At 37.8% G+C, this 25,718-nt stretch overlaps 1 protein-coding gene across 2 annotated transcripts in view; it reads right to left on the minus strand.

Annotated features, from left to right (window-relative positions):
- The window catches only part of Scaper (S-phase cyclin A associated protein in the ER), a 343,420-nt gene that overhangs the window by 288,259 nt on the left and 29,443 nt on the right, over positions 1-25,718 (minus strand). For both annotated transcript variants that reach the window (XM_021171564.2, XM_029481364.1), the window contains exons 7-8: positions 6,633-6,733; positions 3,531-3,647 (exon numbers count right to left, since the gene is read on the minus strand). In XM_021171564.2, coding sequence (XP_021027223.1) covers positions 3,531-3,647; positions 6,633-6,733 — 218 coding nt within the window. The remainder of the gene's footprint in view (positions 1-3,530; positions 3,648-6,632; positions 6,734-25,718) is intronic.

Genomic DNA, 25,718 nt, shown 5'->3' on the forward strand with positions numbered 1-25,718 from the left:
AGGCCCACTGGACTTGCAAACTTTATATGCCCCAATATAGGGGAATGCCAGGGCCAAAAGAATGGGAATGGGAGGGTAGGGAATTGGGGGGCGGTATGGGGGACTTTTGGGATAGCATTGGAAATGTAATTGAGGAAAATATGTAATAAAAAAAAACAGTGAAAAAAAAAAAAAGATTAAAAAAAAAAAAAAAAGAAGACATGGAACAAGGGGAAGACTCCTCCATTGCTGGTGTGAATGCAATCTTGTACAGCCACATTGAAAATCAATATGGTGGTTTCTCAAAAAATTGGGAATTGATCTACCTCAAAACCTAGCTATAAACACCTGGACATATACACAAAAGATGTTCCATTCTACCTCAAAATTCAACTATGTTTATGGAAGCTTTATTCATAATAGCCAGAAACTGGAAACAATCCAGATGTCCCTCAACTGAGGAGTGGATAAAAAAAAATATGTGGTTCATTTACACAATGGAGTATTATCCAGCTGTTAAAAAATAGTAATATCATGAAATTTACAGACAAATAGATGGAACTAAAAAAAATCATCCTGAATGAGGTAACCCAGACCCAGAAAGACAAACATTGTATATTCTCACTTGTAACTGTATAATTATTAAATATTAATTATAAAGTAAAGGATAATCATACTACTATCTACAGACTCAGAGAGGCTAAGTAAAGAGGAGACTCAAGGGGGAATGCACAAGTCTCCCAGGGAAGAGGAAATAGAATGGATATTTTGGGTGGACTGGGAGCAGGTAGGGACAGAAACAGGAAGGATCGGGTTGAGGAAGGATAAAGGGAAAGAGTACTAGGAGAGTCAATTGGAATTGGAACGGGGAGCAATTCAGAAATTTCCAATGAAAATTCCCAGGACTCTATTAGGGTAATGCAAGCTAAGACTCCTAGTAATGGGGAATACAGAGACTGAACTGGTCATCTATGTACAGGTAAGAGAATGGGACACCAACCCAACCACAAAACTTTGAAACTACAGTTTGTCCTGCCAGCAAGATGAGCGGGGGTAAAGGTGGCACACAAATTTTGTGTATGGCCAACCAATGACTGGTCCAGCTTGAGACCTATGTCACAAGAAAGAGCCTACCCCTGTCACTGCCTGGACAACCAGAAACGAGAGGCTGGATGCTCCAAAGACCTAAGATAGAACCAAACATGACAGCCAAAACCAAAAATAGTAAATGAAGTGATTCCTAATGACATTCTTCTGTACTCATAGTCAAGAGCTTGGCATGATCACAGAGAGGCTCCACTCAGCAAGTGATGGAAACAGATGTAGAGACCCATAGCCAAACATTAGGAAAAACTCAGTGAATCAGGCAGAGACAGAGGAAGGAATGTAGGAGGCAGAAGTGTCAAGGACTCCACAAGAAAAGCTACAGAATCAACAAACCTAAACTCATAGGACCTTACAAAAACTGAACTGGCAACCAAGGAGCCTGCAAAGGTCTGACGTAGGCCCTCTGCATATGTTACAGTTGTGTAACCCAGTCTCCTAATAGTGGGAGCAAGGGCTGTCTCTGACTCTGCCTAAATTTGGGAACTGTTTCCTCAAACCAGGTTTCCCTGAACAGCTTTACTATGAGGAGAAGTACCTAGTCCTATTGCAACTTGATATGCCATGTTTGGTTGCTATCCATGAGAGGTCTGCTCTTTTCTAAAAAGAAATGGCAAGTGGATGGGGTAGGTGAGGTGTTGCTTGAGAGGGGTAGGAGGTGAAGAGGGAGGGGAGGGGAAATTGCAGTTGGGATATAATATGAGAATACATTTATTTAAAAAAAAATAGTACCATGTAAAGAATATCAGTAAGAAGAAATAAACATATAAAAGAACTACACAGATGGTCTTGAATTGAACAATATTCTAACTGAAATTTTAAAAAAATTTATAAGGAATACTCTAAATCAAATTTGAGCTATAAGAGCAAGCATCAACAACTTCAAAGAAATACGAACTGAGATGCTCTGAGTTAACTTCTGCTGTCAATATGATACAGCTTAGAGCAACTGAGGTTCTCGACCTGTAGGTAGCAACTCTTTTAGGAATCAAATAACCCTTTCACGGGGGTAGTTCAGACCATCAGAAAATGCAACAGATATGATTCATAACTGTAGCAAAATTAGTTATGAAGTAGCAAAAATAATTTTATGTTTGGGGACCCCTACAACATGAAGAACTTTATTAAATGACTACAGCATTGGGAAGGTGGAGAAGCACTGCTTTCATGTATTGGCAGCACAGATAGTCCTAGCACTAGGAATGCTAGACTAGAGTAAAGCTTCAAGTTGACCCTCAGCTTTATTTCTCTATGTTCAGTGGCATAAATATGTAAATAGCAAAAGGGTCTTCTACTCACCTTGGGGAGGGTACCCAATGAACACAGTAAGGTGATTCCTAATGACACACAGGTACAATCACATCAGTGCACCACTCAACCCTCATCAGAGAGGCTGCTTCTTCAAGGAGATGGTAAGTAATATAGAGATCCACATCTAGACAATGTACAGTGACTCTGGTGCCATCAACCCTAAATAGGATGACTTCACTAAACCCCTGCCCTCAAAGCTCAGACATCTATGCAGAAAAGGAAGTGGACAGTTGTAAGAGCCTGAGGTATGGGGTAACTTCAAGGAAACAGCATTTTCCAACACAACAGGATGGATGCATATATAAACTCCCAGATGGTGACAACATGAACTGTACAAGTTCAAGCCAGACAAAATCCCAACATGACAGAAGGGAAGTGGGCACAAACCACCACTTCTAGGCAAGAAATTATTTTCAACTGATAACTTCTGAGAGAGGGAAAAGGTTTTCCTTTAGTGCAGTGTTACTAGGTATATTAACCATACTGCAGGGCAGGACTTAATCTTAGGCATAATCGGCCAACATAAATTGACTCCCATGTTGTAGGTTTTTTTGTTTGTGTGAGTTTACATATGTGTGTGGTTTTTCTGTTTGTTTTGGTTTTAAGAAGCTATATGGTGGGGGATGGAGAATCTAGGAAGAACTGAGGGAAGGGAAAGAATTTTATTAAAATTTGCTGCATGAAATTCTCAACTAAATAATACAATAACAATTCAGAAAAAAAATTAAATTAAAAAAAAATCCCATGCTGGAATTTGGCAGGCTTGATATTCTTCAGGTCTTGTGTAGGTAACCACAACAGCTACACATTCATGAATGCAATAGCACTGTCATGTCCTGAAGGGAAGAATTTTACAGCATTTCTCCGAATCCTCTTAGAGTCTTCTCTGCCCTTTCTTCTATGATAGTTCCTGACCCTTGATGGTAGAGGACACTGATACAGATGTTCCATTTAGAATTCAGTACACACAGTCAATTGTTCCTTTGTGTTTGTGCATGTGTGTGTTGAGTTCTGANCAGAAATTGGCGAGTACTTCCCAGAAATGATAGATGGTTTTTCGTATATAAAGTTGACACCTNTGAATATTTTTCTNGTGAAATANTAGTTTTATAATATTATGAGCATTTTATTCTCACCCAAAGTTTAAGCTTCTTCTTGCAGTTGATGTTACATTCATTCTATCTGTTGATGGGCTTTGAATCACATGACGTCCTGGAGACATCTTCTTTACTTCCCACACCAGTGAGGTTGGTCTGACAATTTAGAACATATAGTAGATGACTTTAACAGAAGAAGGAGAAACAAACTAATCGTTGCTTTTGATTGTTAATGAGTAAAAATATGGTCAAATCCTAACTTCTGCATGCAATCTTGCNTACCAGAAAGGTACCACACTAACAAGCAAGCAATCTTTGATGGTTAATGGTACAGAATTTTCNACACAAAGAAACAACTGCCACTATTTCCCTCAAAAAGATCATGGGGTTACAGAAGACATGAGACACACTGCTTGTTTGCAACAGGATACATTATGCAGGTCTGGCTGTCCAGGAACTTGCTATGTTGATCAGGCTGGCCTGGAACTCAAGAGATCCTCCTGCCTCTAACTCTTGAGTACTGAAATTAAAACAGCATCACCATAACCAACTGAGATAAACCTGTTAAAATCTACAAGCTTCTCCATATGCCCAAAAAGGTAAATTAAAACAATACTACTAATTAAGGTTAATCTGTCTGATTTTCCAGATAACTAGGTTTATGGAAAAAAATCAAAACANTGAGGGTTAAAAGATGAGCACATAAGAATACATGAAATTTCTTTCTCTACCTCTTTCTTAATCACCATAGAGTAGAAACACAAAGACACCATTGTTCTTCACTGGAGAAGCTATGTGGATTAAATGGCCTNCTCNTCCTCTTTATTCTCTGTCCCACAATCAGCTGACANGATACATATTCTATGAAAATATTTTTAAGCAACAGCCTGTATTCAAAGCCCATCATTCCAGTCAGTCTCTCTATAGCTTACTTTCCATGTAATATAGTCATTAGATATTTTAACCCCTCACTAAAAGCACAAAACCAAAACAAAACCATATGAATCTGATTATTGAGAGAAAACAAAAAACTTCAGACAAAATGGTATTCAAAAACCCAAAATTTTGAGTAAGTTATAACCAAATCACCTTTCTAAAAGAAGTTATAGCCCTACCAGAGGAAGGAGTCTATTCCCATCAACTTTGCCAACGTTTGTTATCTTTTATTAAAAAAAAAAAATCAGCAAAATGGTTACATGGTCTTTGTTTTCTGTTTTTAATTGTGTAATTTTTTAAGTATAACTAGTAAGAATAACATGTTATTACCATTTGAATTTTTTCTTTGGAAGTTTACATATTGGTATGCTTGGCTCACTGTTTCTATTAAAATTTGTGTCATTTTCCAAATGATTTAAGAAAGTATATTGCTGCTATTATCATGATTATCATGACATATGGCTATAGATGCATTATTAGTGCTGTTATAAGAAAGTTTTATATTTTAAATTTACATGTAAGCTTATTCTTGTTAAATCTAGTAAGCCAAAATATTATTTGGTAATTTCTAATATTATCTCAAAGCCTTTATTAAAATTTAGCTATATAAATGCTTATCGGTATTTTAATAAATTATATATATATACATACATATATATATTTTCAATCCTAATCTTTAAACCCCAAGTCAAGCATGACTTGAAGAAATTGCTAATAAAGACTAATACCATGGACAGAAAATTTAAGGTTGTTTTCCATATGTCGGAGCTCTTCTTGAGACAAAGAGAAGACATGATGGTAACTAGTTAATGTAAATGCCAATGTGTATGCTTGGCATGGTGGTGCACACCTTTAATCTCAGCACTGGAGAAACAAAAACAGGTAGATCTAATTTGAGGCCAGCCTGGTATACAAAGCAAGTTCCAGGACAACAAGGGTTCTTACATGGAGAAATTCTGTCTCAAGAAAACAAAAGATGCACTGAGTGTTGAGAAAATGACTCAGTGGGTAAAATGACTGTCACACAAACGTGAAGACCTAAATCTGGATCCCCAGTATCCCTGTGAAAGCCTAATACAGTGGTGTGCATCCATAATCCCAGACCAGAAGGAACAGAGACAGGCAGATTTCTGGTGGTTTCTGGCAAGCCACTCTAGCTAAGCCTGATAAGCTCCAGGTTCAATGAGAGACCTTTCTCAAAAAATATGGTAGAAAATGATAAAGTAAGACACCCAATACCAACTTTTAACCTCTGTATATACACATAGAAATTCACATGCACAAATACTTGCATGCACTCAAACAACACACACACAAACATACACACACGAAATATTGGGACTTGAACATAACTCATATTCTGTCCTGTCCAACTGGTAATTTACTGCAGTAGGCTAAGAAAGCTGCTGAATGATACAATAAACAGTATCACAATAATTTTGAACAGCTTATAAACAATAATGGTAAGAGTTTTGATACACATTTCTCTCCTTTCATTTCCTACCTTGTCACCAGTAATTTTTAAGGAATTTATGTAGATAGAATGTCCATTTTATTTTAATTTGACTTAAAGAATGTCTCAAGTATTCTCATGTGCTTAAAGTACCTTTAGTCTATAAAATGAAATATAATAACCTGAAGTGATATGAAGGGAATACTAAATAGTTTACTATAGTATAATAATTAGCATATAATTAGGCCTTCTATATTTCTAAAATTGTAACAAATAAAATATTGATGTAGTATTCTAGTAGCAAGCAAACGTATCTAGAGAAACTAAAAACCAATCAATTTCCTCACTGCCTACCATGTTGAGAAACTATACCTTCCCAGAGACTGTATTTACTTTAAGTATTCCCTACACGTACATAACTGTTTGATCTGTTGTCTTTGTCTTCAAGGTCAATGTTCCACCCTTCAAAAGCCATATCATCCATATACAGCATTATGTATAAGTTCCATTTTGTTATACTATTAGATAACAAAATTTATGTGTCAAATGTAGCAATTTAATTTCTGTACTAAATAATATGACTTGCACTAGCAAGGGCATTAATAATAAATATTTGTTACTGAACCAAATGAGAAATATTAGATTCTCACAGGTTTCAAATCAACCTGGTATGAAATCCACTATCTACTGTCAATTTCAAAGCCTGCTATGAAACTAAGGTTACTCCCAATATAAACACCAGAGTTCATTACCTGCTTTGAGCATCTGTCTTCTCTAACTTTTCCTGAAGTTGAATCCAGTCAATCAATGCTTTGAAATCTCTCACATAGTAATCCAGCATCATTAACACCTCCTAAGTTAAATAACAAAACATTAACTACTATTATGTGAAAAAAATCTGTGGGGGGGAAAAAGAACTTTAGGAAAAATTATCAAAGCAAAGAGCTTTCACGTTAATACTTTTTTACATTTACTTTACACTCATTAAAGAAGATACATAGCCTACTGATCTATTTTTGGTTCTTTTGGATTTGTTGCTTGTTTTTCATTCTGTTGGTAAGATAATGTAACATAATTTGAATCCAGAGCTTAAATATCAAGAAATGACACTAATACATCTTTTCAAGGTCTTATTAACTAGCAATCACTTAATTCTTTATTGTGCAGTTTTTATAAAGAAAAGTACATAAATAATACATGTAAAGTGTTAAAAGAAAAAAGTTATGTGACCAACACCAAACACACACGCATATAAGTCACTGCAAAGACCTTACAACCATTACACATGACAAAGAATACAATACTAATCTGACAGTTTCTTGGTTTATCCTCCAGAGCCCCACCTCAGCCTCCCTCCTGGTAACCAGTGCTTCTAGTAGAACACTGAATACAAGTGACCAGAGGAGCCATAACTTTCTGATTCCTTAGAGAGAAAAGCTTTCAGCTTTATACCATTAAATATGACTTTTGTTCGGATTTCTTACACATACCCATTATTAGATTGAGGAACTTTCCTTCTGTCCTTCCACCTCCATCTTTACATGAGTTCCAGGAAATCAAACTTGGGTTGCCAGGCTTGGGCAGCAAGTACCAACACCTTCTGAGCCAACTTACCAGCCCTGTCCTTTAATTCTAAAAAGTTCCTATTACATATAACTCAGTCTCTATCCCATACATATTGTTTTTAATAATTCACATTTTTATTTCTAATTTCTACCACAATATCTTCTTTAACAAATAAATTATTCTGAAATGTTCTCCTGAGTTATCTATTTTCTGTGTCAAGCCCCATATAACTGCTTAGTTCTTAAGAATCTTTCACTACTCTAAAGCTTTCTGAAAATTTACTACAATTCAGCTAGACTCTTATCTTCAGTGGGAGCACTGGCTTTAATTACACATTCTATCTGTCTAGAAAATTTTATTTAAATAGACCTGCTATTAGAAATTTTAAAACACACACATACACACAAGCAACTCAAGTCTTTACAAAGAAAGTAATATTAGTCAAATGCACATTTGTACATAAAGAAAGTTACAATATCTCAAAGAATTAAAAGCAAAAAGAAATTCTTATAAATAGAGTTGGTTTTTTAAATTAAAAATATCAACATTTTATTCTATAAAGTATACTTATGTGTTCTTTTCAAAAGATTATTATTTTTTTATTTATTATGATGGATGTATGGGTGTTTTGCCTGCATGCATGTCTGTGCATCACGGTGTGAATGGTACCCACAGAGGATAGAAGAGAACATTGGAATACATGGAACTGTAGTTATTAGCCCCCATAGAGATTTTGGGAATTGAACTCAGGTCCTCTGGAAGAGCAGCCAGTACTCTTAATCACTGAGCCATCTCTCCAGCCTCTTCCTATGTGCTATTTTGTATTAAAACAAAGTGACATATGAGGAAGAATTAAATTATTGTTATTATAAGGACTACTATAAACTAGAATATTGTTATGTGAAGTAAAAGTGTTCATAAGCATATATTACAAGCTCTAACAACTAAGAACACTACATTCACAACAACCCAGAGTAACCTAAAAGGCATTATGCTGAGCAAAATCAGCTACAGGAAAGGAGAAAGCAGCATATTGTGTAGAGGAAAACTAGCACAATACACAGAAACAGAATTAAGGTTACCATGGACAAGAAGCAGAGCGGACATGGGTAGACTATAGGACAAAAGATTTCGTGTGTGTGTGTGTGTGTGTGTGTTCTACTGTAAAGCATGAAGAGTATAAGCTAAAAGTACTGCATTATATACTAAAAATTAAATAGATTTTGATGTTATTACTACAAATACACACAAAATAAACAATAAGGTGATGACTATTAATTGGCTTATCTATAAAAATCGTTTCATAATAAGTAGCAAAACATAAGTATATAACTTAAATGTATTCATGACAAATACAAGTATACATAAATAAATAAATAAATAAATAAATAAATAAATAATACTATTTCAGCTAGATCCAAAAACTATGGGATATTTATAGATACAAATCCAATAAAATACATAAAGACCTATAAGGAAAGTAACAGAATGTGAATTTAAAAAGTTTAAAAAGGGGGATGGAGCTTTTCTAGTTTTGTGAACAAGGAAGAATTAATAGTCTTAAGATGTCAGTTCTTAAAAATTGGGGCAGAGACTGAAGGAATGACCATCCAGAGACTGCCCCACCTGCGGATCAATCCCATATACAACCATCAAACCTAGATACTATTGCGGATACCAACAAGTGCTTGCTGACAGGAGCCTGATACAGCTGTCCCCTGAGAGGCTCTGCCAGTGCCTGATAAATACAGAAGTGGGTGCTCACAGCCATCCATTGGACTGAGCACAGAGAACCTAATGAAAGAGCTAGAGAAAGTGCCCAAGGAGCTGAAGGAGTTTGCAGCCCCATAGGAGGAACAATATGAACTAACCAGTACCCCCAGAGCTCCCTGGGACTAAACCACCAATCAAAGAAAACACATGGTGGGACTCATGGCTCTAGTTGCATATGTAGCAGAGAATGGTCTAGTCGGTCATCAGTGGGAGAAGAGGCCCTTGGTCCGGTGAAGGTTCTATGCCCCAGTATAGGGGAAGGCCAGGGCCAGGAAGTGGGTGTGGGTGGGGTGGGGAGTAGGGGAAGGGGGGAGGGGAGAAAGGATAGGGGATTTTCAGAGGGGAAACTAGGAAAGGGATAACATTTGAAATATAAATAAAGAAAATATTAAAAAAAAAAAGATGTCGGTTCTTAACACTGACCCCACTTCTGAAAGATGCGATCCTAAATATAATATTCCCGAGGAATTAAAATGCCAAATGTGGAAATCCTAAAACCCAAACCCTTGGAAAATTATAACTCTCAATTTTAAAAGATTATGCAAATAAGGGGGCAGGGAATAAGTAGAACTCTGAGGAAGAGATAGCCCATGTGATATATTAACAACAGCAACAAAAACAAAGTTTAAAATGCACAGTTGTCTGTGTACAGCACTCCTTGCAACTGATGATACTCTAGGAACACTTAATTAGTTAAGCTACACTTGCCCAAAGAAACAGGGGCTTTATCACTGGTTCAAAAATAACACATGTGCACAGAGGCAAATCCAATGTTGTGTTGGTACTATTCCATGACCAGTATTGTTTCTACAGAACAATGTACTTAAAAGTATCCAAAACAACTCTGAACCATGCCATAGAAGATGAGTAAATTTAGTAGAAATTGCTTTTGTCAGTATATATCTCAGGAGAATCTCAAAAAGAATAACAGTGTGCAGAAAAAAATGCAAACATTCTGTCTGAGGAGAGTCATGTCCCTTACCCCAAATGAAGCTCTTCATAATAGAGGACTTCAAAATATGGTTAGTGATCTTGGAAAACAGCCAGTTCTTATGAACTACCTGTAGATAAATCACCAATTATCTATCTCTGTTAAACCTTTTCATATATCAAAACTTGATTTTCTGCTTTTTTTTCTTTTCATTTTTTAAGAATTTTGTCTACTAGTGAAAAATCAGAATTATTAGAAATAACTTACTATGTTGTATAGATTACCAGGGCAGGAAGTATATGCTTCTGAACTGTCCTCTAACTTATGCTGTGAGCCTAAAAGTGTTAGACTCTAAACTAGAGGTTCTCAACCTTCTTAATGCTCCGACCCTTTAATACAGATCTTCATGTTGTGGCGACCCCTAACAATAAAATTCCTTCATTGCTACATAATAACTGTAATTTTGTTATTTTATGAGTTATAATGTAAATATCTGAGATGCAGGATATTTGATATAAGAGCCCCAAAGGGATAATGACTCACAAGTTGAGAACCATTGTTCTGAATCTTATCACTATATCAATATACAAGCTTCATCAAAGAAGCCTTTCTTTACAGCAAAGGAAGACCATCTCAAAAAAACAAAAACAAAACCAAAAACCAAAAAAATCAAAAACCAAAAACCATACCTGGCCCAGTGCAGAGGTCACTAGATCACTGAGAGGACAGCCTCAAGAGATACATCTATATCATAGCTACTGCATCTATGGCTGAAGGAACATAGGAGGCAGAAAGACTGTAGGAGCCAGAATGCTAGGAATTATGCTGTCTAACAGTCTCTCTTAGAAACTGATGTATTAACTGGAACAAAGGCAGTAACAATGGGCATGTTAACATAGTAGTAGTTCCAGCACCCCTAGACAAGGGGCTATAGGCAACAAAAGACTGTTGGAGAAGGAGAGTTATCCTCTCCCCCAGGGATTAGTCCCTTGATTGGTTGTCTAATGCAGAGTGGTCAGCCCTAAAACCATACACACACACACACACACACACACACACACACACACACACACACGCCCAACTATATATACACTCACACACAAGTAACAATAATAAAGAAAAGGAAGCTATCAACTCAAGACAGGGCATCACAGAAGGGGCTGGAGGGAGGAAAGTGAGGAAGAAAGTGATGTAATTGTATTTCAATTAAAAAACGTTTTAAATAGGAGAGAACCGATCAAAAAAAAAAAAAAAAAGAAACTCCTGACTCAAAAATAGTTATCTTTTTAAATTAGTTAGTACTTAAAAGTTTACCATCATTTCTTATGTGCTTGGTACAAAGGTAAATGAGACAGGAGGCAAGATGATGTAACCACAGAAATTGCAGCTTTAGTTTAGCAGTGTCTCCTGGTTGGGCAAGAAGACAGAATTGAGGAAAGCAAAACAAAAACAAAACAAAAACAACAACAACAAAAAACCTTACTACTGCATCTCCTACTGATCAAAATCTCCCTTTGTACTTCCAAAGACAAATACTAAATTCACTGAATAGGATGGAAACATTTTAAAGTCAACTTAGCGTGGATGAATATACCATCTATGCTCTCTGACCACATTACATTATTACACTCTAGGTTTCCTCTTTTATGTTTGTATGTATGTGCACATGCATGTGTGGGTATACAAATACATGTATACATATAAATACAAATTAAGTATGTTGCTAACCTAGAAAAACACCCCCCTCAACCCCCCCCCAAAAAAAACCAAAAACAAAAACCAAAAAAACAAAAGCTAACCTAGAAGCTCACTGTTTCAGCTAGGATAACTAACCAGTAACCTTTCAGGTGATGCCTCTCTTTGCCTATCAATACTGGGGTTACAACTATGCCTAGCCATGCCCAGGTGCTAGGGATTCAAATTTAGTCCCTCCTGCTTGAAAAGAAAGCACTCTGTGGTGATTTGAATAAGAATACTTCCCCCAGCCCCCCACCCCCAAGCTAACATATTTGAATGTTTCTTTCTCAATTGGTGGACTGTTTGGGAAGGACTAGGAGGTACAGCTTTGGAGGAAGTGTAGGTGGGAGTGGGCTTTGCAGTTTCAAAAGTCCATAATAGGCCCAGTCTGTCTGTCTCTGTCTCTGCCTCTCTTTGTCTCTATCTCTGCCCCCCCTACTCCCATCCCTCCCTCCCTCCCTCCCTCCCTCTCTCCCTCCCTCCCCTTGTCTGTCTCCTCTTTGTGGAGATCTCATGAAAGTTCTATGCTACTGCTCTAGCACCATGCCTGCCTATCTGCTGCCATGACAATCATGGATAGACTTAATATATAAACAAGTTCCCAATTAGTGATTTATTTTATAGGTTGCCTCAGTCATGGTGTATCTTCACAGCAATAGAACAGTAACCAAGACATGCTCTTACCCACTAAGCCATCTCCCCAGCTCACTCCATCTTATGTTTTGATGCAGGATCTCTCACTGGGGCTAGAGCTCACTGACTGGCTACATGGGCCGGCCAGCAGGAACCAGGGGCCCTCTTGCCTCTGCTTCCCAGCACTGGGATTACAAATGCATGCTGCCAAGTCTGGCTTTCTATATGGATGCTGGCAATGGTAACTTGGGTCCCTGGGTTTGCACACTTACTCTCTCAGCCATCTCCCCAGGCCCTAGTTTTCTTCTTTAGGTAACCCACACTTACATTACTTTGACAATATATTCTATACATCTCACAAAACTAATCTTTTGCAATAAGTTCATTATGCATCTAAATCTAAAATTTTACTTTGTATAAGAAATGAATGTAAAGCATAGGTCACTAACTATACCCCATTCCCCTGTAAAGAAGCTAATAAAGTATAACTAAATATGTAAATATTGTTTCACCAGCCAAAGCTGTCATTTAAATACATAAGACAAAGAAATGTAAATTATATCCATTTTATTATCCTACAACATTCTCCCTATAAGAAATGTCAGTCACAAAGCTCTAGAGATGGCTCACCAGGTAAGAGTAATTACTGTTCTTCAGAGGACTAGAATTCAGCTATCAACACCCACATGGCAGCTCATAACCATTTGTAACTCCAGTTCCAAGAAACCCAAGGCCTCTCTGGCCTTTATCAGCACCAGACATGCATATGTTGCACAATGTACATGCAAACAAACATACAGGAACATAAAAACGTTTTTAAAAATCTTTTTAAAATCACCAGTCTGTGTTTACTATAAAGACTTTTCAATAGGCTCGGGCAGTATTTAAAAATGCAAGATTTTTTCCATATCTAAGTTTAAATTAACTTTGTAGAATCCATAGCACATATCTTAAAAGTATGCATAAAGATACATTTCATAAAACAGACCCAGTATTAATATATTTGTCAAATTATTTACAAATGAAATAAAGTGCCACCCTGAATAGCCATAAAAGGTATATTCTAGTCTACAAGACTTATGAACAGAGAAGTATTGTTTATTTCCTTTCAAAGATAGGAAGTACTTGGTGCCAAATTACTGGTAATGAAAAGTCTTCTACAATCAGGAAAGGGGCAAATTAAAAGAGTTAGTTGGCTTCCTTCTTTCAATTCTACTAATATAACTCAAATTGTCTAATTAGATTCATTCTACTTAAAACTACCTACATTAAGGCACAGAAAGATTTAATTTTGCATGATTTATTTTGGAAAATTTCAACTGATTTCCCTTTTGCTTGAAAAAAAAAAAAGTCCATGACAAGACCATAGCAGCAATATTTCTGATACTAGTTGGCAGAGAGAAAAGTACATTTGATGGTTAGACAGCATATTTTAAGGAATGTTTAGCTCAATGTTATCAAAAATGATCAGAATGGTAGCATGCCGCTGTAACCTGAGTCATGTTTGCAAATGAGTGAATACAAACAGACTAGAGGAGCTGCCAGAGCAGCCTCGCAGTCACTGATGCACATCTTTCTCCCTGAAGCTATGAAGGCCATTTTGTCAAGCAAGATGAAACAGAACAAAAGTGGCTCTGAAAGCAATGTTACAGGCATTCAGATAACTACATACAGAAATACAGCTAAAATTACCAATTAGTTTACCAATTGGCTGCGACGGATTCGATTGGTTCATAATTAATTTGAGTTACTGGCACAGAAAGCAGGACGGTTGACGCCATCCTTTGTCCTCCAGACACACAATACTGGTGCACAGGCCCCTGGGTCCAGAACATCAATATAGCCCTCCACCTGAGCTATAGGAATGAGCACAGCGGGTGTCAGTGCTGATGAAGAGGTAAAAACATTCATCACAAGAAATCAGTGCCAAAAGAGAACTTTCTAGAGAGGTGCTTCAGCAAGATAAGCATAAAGATTTTTTAATTTATTTTTGGTTTTGTTTGTTTTTCGAGACAGGGTTTCTCTGTCTGCCCTGGAATTCAATTTGTAGACCAGGCTGCCCTCCAAGTCTAAAGGATCCATCTGCCACTGCCTCCCCATACTGGGATTAAAGGTGTGTGCCAACCATCACCTGGCTGATGAGCATGAGGTTTAAGCTGCACTGCTGTGTAACACCTCCTTAGTTTCAGAAAGGCTAATACTAAAACCATAGCTCAAAAAGGAAATCAGCAAAAAGCAAAATGACAGGTAAATAATTTTAGTTTTCAAAACTATCTCATAACCATGCTCTTTCAAATATTTTTTCTTAATTTTCAATATAACAACCTAGAATGACATATAAGCCTATTTATTTATCAAACTCCTGAGGAGAAAAAAAACAAACAAACAAGAAATAAAAACCTGCTAATGGAAGCCATTATCCCATAATTTCATCACTACCAGCACTTCTGTGAGCAAACTAAAGCTGCAGCTGTCTAGGTAAAAACACAGAAATATTTTATTGTAATTGCCAACCACTCTTAAACTTAGCAGCAAGTTGTCTTCCCAGATGTTTTTCTTACTGCATTCCCCACTGCTGTGGTGTTGCCAATTTAAAGTGTGCCCCTAATGTAGAATGAATGATCACCAGGGTGGCAGTAAGAAAGGTGCTCAAACTTTAAAAAAAAGGGTCTTAGTAGATGGTCTTTACACCAAATAAGTCGTGTCCTCAGAGGATGTGGATTCCAGTCTCTCTAGGTTCTAGTTCTGAGATGAGATTCCTTACACACTTATACACACACACACACACACACACACACACACACACACACACACACACAAGCTGCTGCCATGATGAGAGACACAGACATGTGATACAAAAGGTTATACAACAGAACTGAACTGATTCCAAATCTTTACAACTGTGAGTTAAGTTGCCCTTTTTCTCTATAAATATTTCTCATCTATGGTATTTCATTATAGTAACAAAAACGGAATACACCTATTAAGAAAGTGTTAAGACCTGCTGCCCATGAAAATGAAATAAAGGTCAACCAGCACACCCAAACTCAAATTCACCAATGTTTACCTATAATGATTGCTTAGGGCATTTATTTTGCCTGAAATAGTTTCCCAAATAACAAATATTTCACCTAAGTAAGTTTATATAAAAGATGAAACATCCTCAGACCTCATGTTGACTAACTGTTCACCTAAAAATTAAAGTTAAATACGGTTATTGATTTTTATCCAAAGTCATACAAATAGGAAAGTCTATTTTCCTTTCAGGAAATAACAGATTTCACATACACAAAATTTCCTGTGAACAACAACCAGAAATGACCACTCTTACAAACATTACCAAATATAATAACAAATATTAATACATGTTGAAAACTCATAAATACCATGTAAGTAAGTATTTTCTATTTAAAACTACTTAACATATTAATATGTCACATTTTCTAAGTTACTACAAGAAAAGTGTTTTTCAGAAAGACCTTTCCCTTCATTGCAGTACAGTGCATGAAAAAGCAGAAATTATTCTGTCAGATAAATACTGACTTTCCCCAAAAGGCAAATCTGAACTTGAGTAATGCTGGGAATGATGGGATTATTAGAATTATACTCTAGAGTAGAGTAGAGTAGTTCTTGAGAAACAAGAACTGCTTTCTATTCAGAACAATTTGAAGTAACAAAAAAAATCTGAACCTTTAACCAAAAAAGTGTAGCAAAAGATCATATCCATAGAAACAATATAAACATGGAAAACATGGCTATTCTTCTTTAGCAAAGCCTGCACATAAATAAAAAAAAAAAAACCTGTAGTGTTTGAATCAATATGGGTTGAAGGTAATTTAGGAGTAATTTAATTGGAGTTACACTTTCTTCAGGTTCTATAAGCAGCATCAAGAATAAATGTTTATGGAATAAATAAATGTTGAGTCAGGGAGGGTGGCACACACCTTAATAACTGCACTCAGAAAACAGAGACAGGTGGACCCTATGAGAAAGGCCAGCCTGGCTATATGGCAAATTTCAGGACAGCCAGGGCAACTGGGGGTTAGTGATACTGTCAAAAAAATAAATAAATAATATTAAAAATAAATAATATTGGAAATAAATGTTAGAATACTCAATAGATAGTTACTGAGTAGACAGATATCCATTTCAGTTCTAGTCCTCGGGCCTGCTGCTGACTCACTATTAATTTCAGAGCTGCTAATAATTTTATAGTACATAGGAGTGCTGGAGACTATGATCTAGAAGATGACATTAACATGTTATTATTTATTATATTTCACATTCTGTCCCATTTTTGTATTACCAATCATATCATTTTTTCCTGAAAAATCTAAGCTGCCACATTTATCCAGCATTGTTTTACATTTATTTATTGAGCATATGCTATGGGGAGGTCAGAGGACAACTTGTAAGAGTTCGCTCACTCCTCCTGATGGGTGCTGTTAGGCTGAAAACAGGCCCCCAAAATAGCAGTGCTGCTAATAATGTCCTAAATGACAGCCTGAGCTCATCTCAGGCTGGACACTGACTGGGTAAACAGAGCGCTTGCTACCTGAACTCAGCATTCCTCAGAAATCTTGTGAGGCAGATTTCTGTTTTTCAGGGAAAGTCATTACTTCCTTTATCTGCCCCCAAAGCTAAATTCCTCTGGCAAAGAAGAACATCTAGTTCCTGACTAACTCAGGAAGCCTGTAACAGATCAAATTCCCATGCTAGTTCCAAGGTTCTTCAGGCTCACATGCCTTTCTCCCACTGCAACCTGTCTCTTTAAAATTGGCAAGGCTTTTTGTTGTCCTGTGCTGTGAATAGAGCTAATCTAATTGCTCTACACTGATATTAGATAAAACTCCAAGGTTATTTTTTTTAACTCTATAGCCATCAAAAAGAGCTCTTTTGAGACAAATAAGCACAGTTGTATAGGACCTGAAGGTCTTCAAGATCCTTTCTCATCTATGTCAGACCCCAAGATTTAACTGGAATAGACACCCAGATCTACAACCTATTTTCAGGTCATAATCATCTTTAAGACCTCTACAAAATAATTTTGTAATACATACATGAGTTCAGCAGCCCCAAGTTAAGAATTCCTACTCTACAAACACTCAAGTGACAGCACATGCTGGTAGGAATGTGGAGCAAGGGGAACACTCCTCCATTGCTGGTGGGAGTGCAAACTTGTACAACCTCTCTGGAAATCAATCTGGTGGTTTCTCAGAAAATTTGCAATAGTTCTACCTGAAGATCCAGCTATACAACTCTTGGGCATATACCCAAAAGATGTTCCACCATACCACAAGGACACATGCTCTACTGTGTTCATAGCAGCTTTATTCATAATAGCCAGAAACTGAAAGCAACCCAAATGCCCCTCAACTGAAGAATAGATATAAAAATGCAGTTCATTTACACAATGGAATACTATTCATCTATTAAAAACAAGGGCATCATGAATTTTGAAGGCAAATGGATGGAACTAAAAAATAACATCATGAGTGAAGTAACCCAAACTCAAAAGGGTGTGCATGGCATACTCATAAGTGGATATTAGCCATAAAGTACAGGATAACCACACTACACTCCACAGACCCAAAGAAGCTAAACAAGTAAGTCCCAAGTGAGCATGCTTAAATCTTACTTAGAAGAGGAACTAAAATAGTTATAGGAGGCAGATGGAGGGAGGGAATGAAGTGGGAGAAAGGATGAAGAGGGGGATGGAGGAGCAGGGCTCAGGATCAAGTGTGGAGAGAGAAAGGAGAGCGAGCCAAAGGGCCAGGAGAATGAATGGAAATCAGTAGCTGGCAATCATGGAAGGGTAGGGGGCATCTCAAGGACTTGCTAGAAACCTGGGATGGGAGAGGCTCTCAGGAGTCTATGGAAATGACTTTAGCTAAGACTCCTAGCAATGGGGATGAAACCTAAAGCCACCTCCTGTAACCAGGCAGAATCCCCAGTGGAGGAATAAGGACACCAATCTACCCACAAAACTTTCCACCCAAAGTTTGTCCTGTCTACAAGAAATGCAGGGACAAAGATGGAGCAGAGACTAAGGGAATGGTCAACCAAGACCCAACCCATGGGCAATCACTAATCTCTGACTCTATAAATGATACTCTGTTATGCTTGCTCATAGTATAACTGTCCTCTGAGAGGCTCTACCCAGCAGCTGACTGAAACACATGCAGAGACCCACAGCCAAACATTGGACAGAGCTCAGAGAGTCTTATGGAAGAGTTGAGAACCCCCTGAGGAGATAAAAACACCAGAGTAAGACCAACAGAGTCAACTAACCTGGACCCTTGGAGGGTCTCAGAGACTGAACATGAGACTGAACATGAACATCATGACAATACATGAGCTGGACCTTGGGTCTCCGCACATATGTAGCAGTGTTGCAGCTCAGTCTTCATGTAGGGGAACAACAGGGATCTGTCTTCTAAAGTTGTTGCTTGTTTGTGGATCTCATTTCCCTAATTGGGCTGCCTTGTCTGGCCTCAGCGGGAGAGGATGTGCCTAGCCCTGAAGAGAACTGATATGCCAGGGTGAAGGAATACCCAGGGCAGGGGAGCCTTATCCTCTCAGAGGAGAAGGGGACAGAAGAAGGAGAGAGGGACTGTGTAAAAGGGGACTGAGAAAGGGAGCAGTGATTGGCACATAAGATAGATAGATAGATAGATAGATAGATAGATAGATAGATAGATAGATAGATAGGTAAGGGGGGAAGAATTCCTACTCTGGCACCTGAGTTTAAAAAAAAAAATCTTATTAAAGTTTTCTCCAATACTGATATCTATTATTCCCTACATCTGCTTTCAGAAACCTCTCACTGCCTTAAATGCATATACATTTTGAAAAAGTTATACTTTAACATCAGTTAGTTTTCTATTGCTCTGATAAAACACCATGATCAACTTATAGGGAAGGAGTTTATTTGGGGGTTAAGGTCCAGAGGTTAGAATTCATAATGGCAGAGCAGAGTTACCAGGCAGCAGGAAGCTGCAGCAGTGGTTGGGAGTTCACATCTCAAACCACAAACAGGAAATACACAATACACTCAAAAATTTAAAAAAATCAAAGTTTACCCCCAGTGACAGTTAATATTAAGAGTTATTAAATAGTGTGTATGTCCATCATTTTTTGCTTTTGTTGTTTGCTATTACATCTCTATTGATTCAGTGTTCTGGAATTGTTTTTGTTCCTTATTCCTTCTTAGCCTTGTTTAACCATCTCTTCCCTACCTAAGTATTCTTCCTGGATTCCTCTGTAGAACTAGTTTAAGTTTAGATCTGTTGTTATCAACATAAAGTGTTTCTTTCTACTTCGAGAACATCAAAGAGTTTTGATGGGCACAGAAATCTGTACTGGCATCTGTGGACTTTCAGAACTTACAGAACACTGGTCTAAATCTTTCTGGCTTTCATTATCTCCATTGAAAAACTAGTGTTTGAGTTACCTGACTCAGGATGATATTTTCTAGTTCCATCCATTTGCCGGCAAAACTCGGGATATCCTCGTTCTTAATAGCTGAGTAGTATTCCACTGTGTAAATGAACCACATTTTCTGTGTCTATTCTTCTGTTGTGAGACATCTAGGTTGTTTCCAGCTTCTGGCTATCACAAATAAGGCCGGCATAAACATAGTGGAACATGTGCCCCTGTGGTAAAAATGTGTAGCCCAGGCTGGCCTCGAACTCGTGATCCTTCCTGCCTCTGCCTCCTTCAGCAAATCCTACCAGTGTGTGCGTGTTTCAAGAGCAGAATCACAGCCAGTCTGAGGAGCCTGAGTGACATACACAGGCTTTCAAAGGAGAAGAAGGTGAAGGAGGACAAGCCTGCAGACCTCAGAATATCTCTGGACAACTGAAAAAAAAAAGCAGGTCTTATGGGAAGATGCTTTTAAAGAGTGGTTTCACGAACCTGAAAAAAGAATGATGGTAGAATGGAGCAGCACACACACTGGACAAAGGAGCATGTCCTTGCCAGGTAGGGACAGTCTTCAGGATGCTGGGAAGATTGAGCCATCACCAAGGCATCTCATTCTGACATTTCCCACTAAGCTAACACAAGTGCTCGACATGCAGGCCCAGCCTGTGGCATGGAGCTCCCAAATGCCTGCAAGCACAATGGTTGTGCCCAAGAAGCCAGTGAGGCAGCTGACACCAAAGGCAGGGTAGTATGCAGTGGCCTGGAGCTCAAGCAGGTCCTGCCCCTAGACACGATGCCCAACTGCATAATCACTCTGAGCAATAAGATGTCTTAGATGAAGGCAAATGGTTCATTTTCTGGATTTGGTCTCCTCAAGACTTCTGTGGTCCATGCTGCCACTAGAGGCCATACTGATGTCTGTAGTCTTTGCTGCCACTACCAGAGACCACATTGATCTCCATGATCAATGCTACCAATGGAAACCATGTGAAGTATAAAGTCTGTGCTGCTGCTGGCTGCTATGGGCAAGCAAGCTTCTTTTGCAATGGTATTAATGACTGTAGACGCAGAACTGAGAGTGAGACGTGGAAAGCTTCTGTGACAATCCCCCCCCCTCAAAAAAAAGAAGCAACAATCTAGGTAGACTTCATTATAAATGTGATAAAAAGACGCTGAAGTGTAGCTCTTCACAGTTGATGGCCAATGAGGGTAAGGAGTGGACATGGGACAGGACACAGTTTTCTTTAAGAGGCTGGCCACTGGGATTTTAATAATTTTAACCATGATCTAAAGAGTATAGGGGCAATAAAAATTGAACTTTTTTTTTTTGGAGGGGGTGGTACAAAGGTGGAAAGGTGGACCTGGGAGGAATAGAAAGTGTGAGTAAGGTTCATTGTATGTAATTCCCAAATAATTAATAAAAATATCCTGTAGGGGAAAGAAAAAGAACAGCATTTATTATCAGTCTTTGAAAGTGACCTCATCTTTCTCTCCTGCAGCTTTTAATATACTTTTTAATGTGCTTCATATCAGTGCTTTGGCTTTGCTAGATGTGCAATTTTTTTTGTTTACTTGTTGACTTTTTCTGGTCCCATCTGTTTGGTGTTCTCTATAACTCTTGAAATTTGACAGGCATCTTTTGGATTAAGGGACATGTTATTACATGTTATTATATTGAAATATTTTCTGTACCTTTGACCTGAGTCTCTTGGTCTCCAAAGACTATTTTTTTTTTTTTTTTTTTTGGTTTTTCGATAGAGGGTTTCTCTGTGTAGCCCTGGCTGTCCTGGAACTCACTCTGTAGACCAGGCTGGCCTCGAACTCAGAAATCCACCTGCCTCTGCCTCCCGAATGCTGGGATTAAAGGCGTGCACCACCACCGCCCGGCTTCCAAAGTCTATTATTGACAGTCTTGGGTTTTTAATAGTGTCCCAGAATTCATTCATGTTCTATTTCTGGATTTCTCTGGATTTCATGTTTTCTTTGATTAATCTAATATTTCTCATTGGTCTTTATGATTTGTTTTTCTCTCTTCTACTTTATACAGTATGTTGGTGAGACTTTTCTCTGAATTTCTGGTTGAATTGCTGAAATTTTTATCTCTTTTTTTTGCTTCCTGTCTATTTAATTTTTCTGTTTATTTCATTTTTGATATTGTTTCTATTAAATTTCATTTAATATCTTGAATTTTTTTCTCTATTGCATTCAGCAATGTAACCAGATACAAAATTAACACATAAAAATCTGTAGTCTTCCTATATAAATGACAAACATACTGAGAAAGAAATCAAGAAAACACCGTGGCCACTCAAAATAATAATAAAATACATTGAAATAAGTTTAACAAAGGAAGTAGAAGATTATCTAATGAGAGCTTCAGACAGTTTTTTTTTAATGAAGGCAAAAAAGATTTAAAGACACCCCCGTGTTTATATTCTAGACTGGTAGTATTAAAACAGTGAAAATGGCATTCAGAATGGCAAACCAAAAACCTATCAACACAATACCCATCAAAATTCCAGCACAAGTCTTCATAGACATTAAAAAAAAACAACAACAACCTTAAAACTTCATGTGGAAATACAAATGACCCAAGAGAGTCAAGATAATCATAAACAATAAAAAGCCGCTGGAGATATCATCAATCCCATATTTTAACTTCAGAACGATATTAACAACAGCAACAACAACAACAATAACAACAAAACAAACAAACATGTTACTGACATAAACCAGACATGCTGATCAATGGACTAGAAATGAAAGCATAAATATAAGCCCACACTCTCAGCTGCCTGATTTTTTTTTTTTTTAAAGAGGCCAATGATACATATTGGGGGTAGGGGAGGATAGCATTTTCAACAAATCTGCTTGTCAAGCTGGAAACCTATATGTACAAGAATGGAATAGATCCTTTTTTTCTAACCCTGTACAAAATTCAACCCAAACAGATCCAAGACCTCAACATAAGACTAGGTGTCCTGAATGTAGTAAATGGAGACAACAGAGAATATGATTAAACTTAGCATGGGCATTAAGACCAAGAATTAAACAGGAACCCATAAAACTAAAATGTTTTGTTTGTTTGTTCAGTTGGTTGGTTGGATGGTTGGTTTGGTTTGGTTTGGTTTGGTGTTTTAAGACAGTGTTTACTGTGTAAGAAAGATCATTTGTAGTTTGGTTTGGTTTGGTTTGGTGTTTTAAGACAGTGTTTACTGTGTAACAAAGATCATTTGTAGACCACGATGGCCTTGAACTCACAAAGATGTCCCTGCCTCTGCATCCCGAGTACTGGGATTAAAGGCATGTACCACCATGCCTGGCAAAACTAAAGCTTTTGTACAGCAAAAGGTGTCTTAGAGTTATTATTGCAGTAATAAAACACTATGATCAAAAGCAAATTGGGTTAGACTGGGTTTATTTTGCTCACAGTTCCATATAACAGTTCATCATAAAAGTAGTAAGAGAAGGAACCCATACCTGGCAGGAACCTGGAGGCAGGAGCTGATACAAAGGCCATGGAAGAGTGATGTTCACTAGCTTGCTCCTCATGGCTTGCTCAGCTCTCTTTCTTACAGAACCCAGGACCACCAGCGCAGGGTGGCTCTACTAACAAGCGGCTGGGCCCTCCCACGTCAGTCACTAATTAAGAAAATGCTTTACAGCCTGCCTACAGCCTGTTCTTATGGAGGCATTTTCTCAACTGAGGCTCGCTCCTTTCTGATGACTCTAGCTTGTATCAAAGTGACATAAAACTAGGCAGCACAAAAGAACACTATCAAAAAGGAAGGTCTGGGGAAAAAATCTTTACTAGTTAAACATCTGATGGAGTGTTAGTATCTAAAATATTCAAAGAACTAAAAAATAAGTAAATAAGCATCTGAAGACCAAACATTAAAAAATGGGCACACATCTGAACAGAGTTCTCAAAAAGATGAAATATAAAAAGATGGCTGAGGAATATTATTTTTTAAAATTCAAAATCCTTTGCTATCAGGGAAATTCAAATGAAAACTATATTGAGATTTCATCTTATCCTGGTTAGAATGGCTAAGATTTTTTTCTTTAAGATTTATTTAATTTTATGTATATGAGTACACTGTCGCTGTCTTCAGACACATCAGAAGAGAGCATTGGATCCCATTACAGATGATTGTGAGCCACCATGTGGTTGCTGGGAATTAAACTTAGGACCTCTGGAAGAGCAGTCAGTGCTCTTAACTACTGAGCCATCTTTCTAGACCCCAAGAATGGTTAAGATTTTTTAAAAGAAAGAAAATAATGACGGCAAATGCTGGAGTAAGGGAAAGAGGACAGTTATTTCCTACTGGTGTAAGTGAGTAAGTCAATAAGGCAATTGGCAAAGCCATTATGGAAACAGTGTGAAGGTTCCCAGCAGATCTACTACTTGATTCAGCTATGCTACTCTTGAACATATACCCGGGTGTGAGGGTGTGGGAGTGAATCTGGTGGAGGAAGAAGTGGGATGGAGAGCAAAGCACCATAGGCTCTTGCAACTGCTAAAGGAGTTCTGCTCTAAGGTGGCCAGTGAAACAGAACAAAGGACCCAAGGCCAGAGTGAGGGCCACACCCCACCTCCCCCCCATCACTACCTTCACAGAAATCCTCCCAGGTGATCAACCCCCTCCCCTACAGAGTCATGGGCAAATGAATCAGATTCAGCAGGACCACCTGTGTAATGCCTTTTTTGGCCCTTAATTACATAACTGCGGCCTGATAGGTGGAAAAGCTGTATGTAAGTTTATTGTACTGAATAGTAAGTTAGAGCTGCACCCCAATGCTGATTTTCAGAGTCCAAATCCCAGGAATCTTCGTGGGCTCTCCCTCTACCTCCTCCCCACCCCTGAGTTTCCTGGTCCTTTACCCATACCCAAAAGACTGTATCCTACTAAGAAATAGGTGATCACACATGCTCACTGCTACACTATTCACAATAGCCAGGAAATGGGCATAGCTTAGACGGCCATCAACAGATGAATGAACAAAGATGTCCATCAACAGATGGATGAACAATGCCAATATGGTACATTTTCAAAATGGGTTATCATTCAGCTATTAAGAAAAATGAAACTATAAATTTCACAAGTAAATTAACGAAATTGGAAACAATCTTCCTGAGTGAAATAACCCAGCCCAGAAAAACACATATAATAGAAAACTGTACTCACTGCTGCACACATGCTAGGAGACCACTGTAGCATGAAATTACATCACCAGTTCTCTTTTCTTTTTCCACTTTTTACTTTGAGATAGGTACTCACTAATAATATGCCCAGGCTAGCCTTAAACTCACTCTGTAGTCAAGGAAGGGCTTAAATGCATTATTCCCCTGCCTCTGCTTCTTGAATACCAGGGATTACAGGTCTCTGGTAGAAGGTCTAGTTCCACCTACATTTTAAACTTACTGAATTGAGAAATCTCAACTCATTGAGATATAAACATAAAATAATTGTTGCTTTTCCCCATAACTACTCAGTTGAATCCTCAATTTGTTGAATTTGATTACTGGAATGACTTCTTTTTTCAGCATCATTCAATTACCAGAACTAGATGATAAGATGACAGATAACTGTATCTTCTGAAGACACCACACATCTTGGTTACATAATATAAAGAAATCAAGCTGGAGTCAAGCTGGAAGATTCTCCCTCATGGCTAGTTTTCATAGTGCAGGAAGTTACTACTGTAGAGGCTGCTGTGGGGAAAGAGGCATCAATGGTCTTACTCAGCTGTGAACCCCACAAACTACAAA

The sequence above is a fragment of the Mus caroli genome, chromosome 9, assembly GCF_900094665.2.
Source record: "Mus caroli chromosome 9, CAROLI_EIJ_v1.1, whole genome shotgun sequence".
Taxonomy (NCBI): Eukaryota; Metazoa; Chordata; class Mammalia; order Rodentia; family Muridae; genus Mus; species Mus caroli.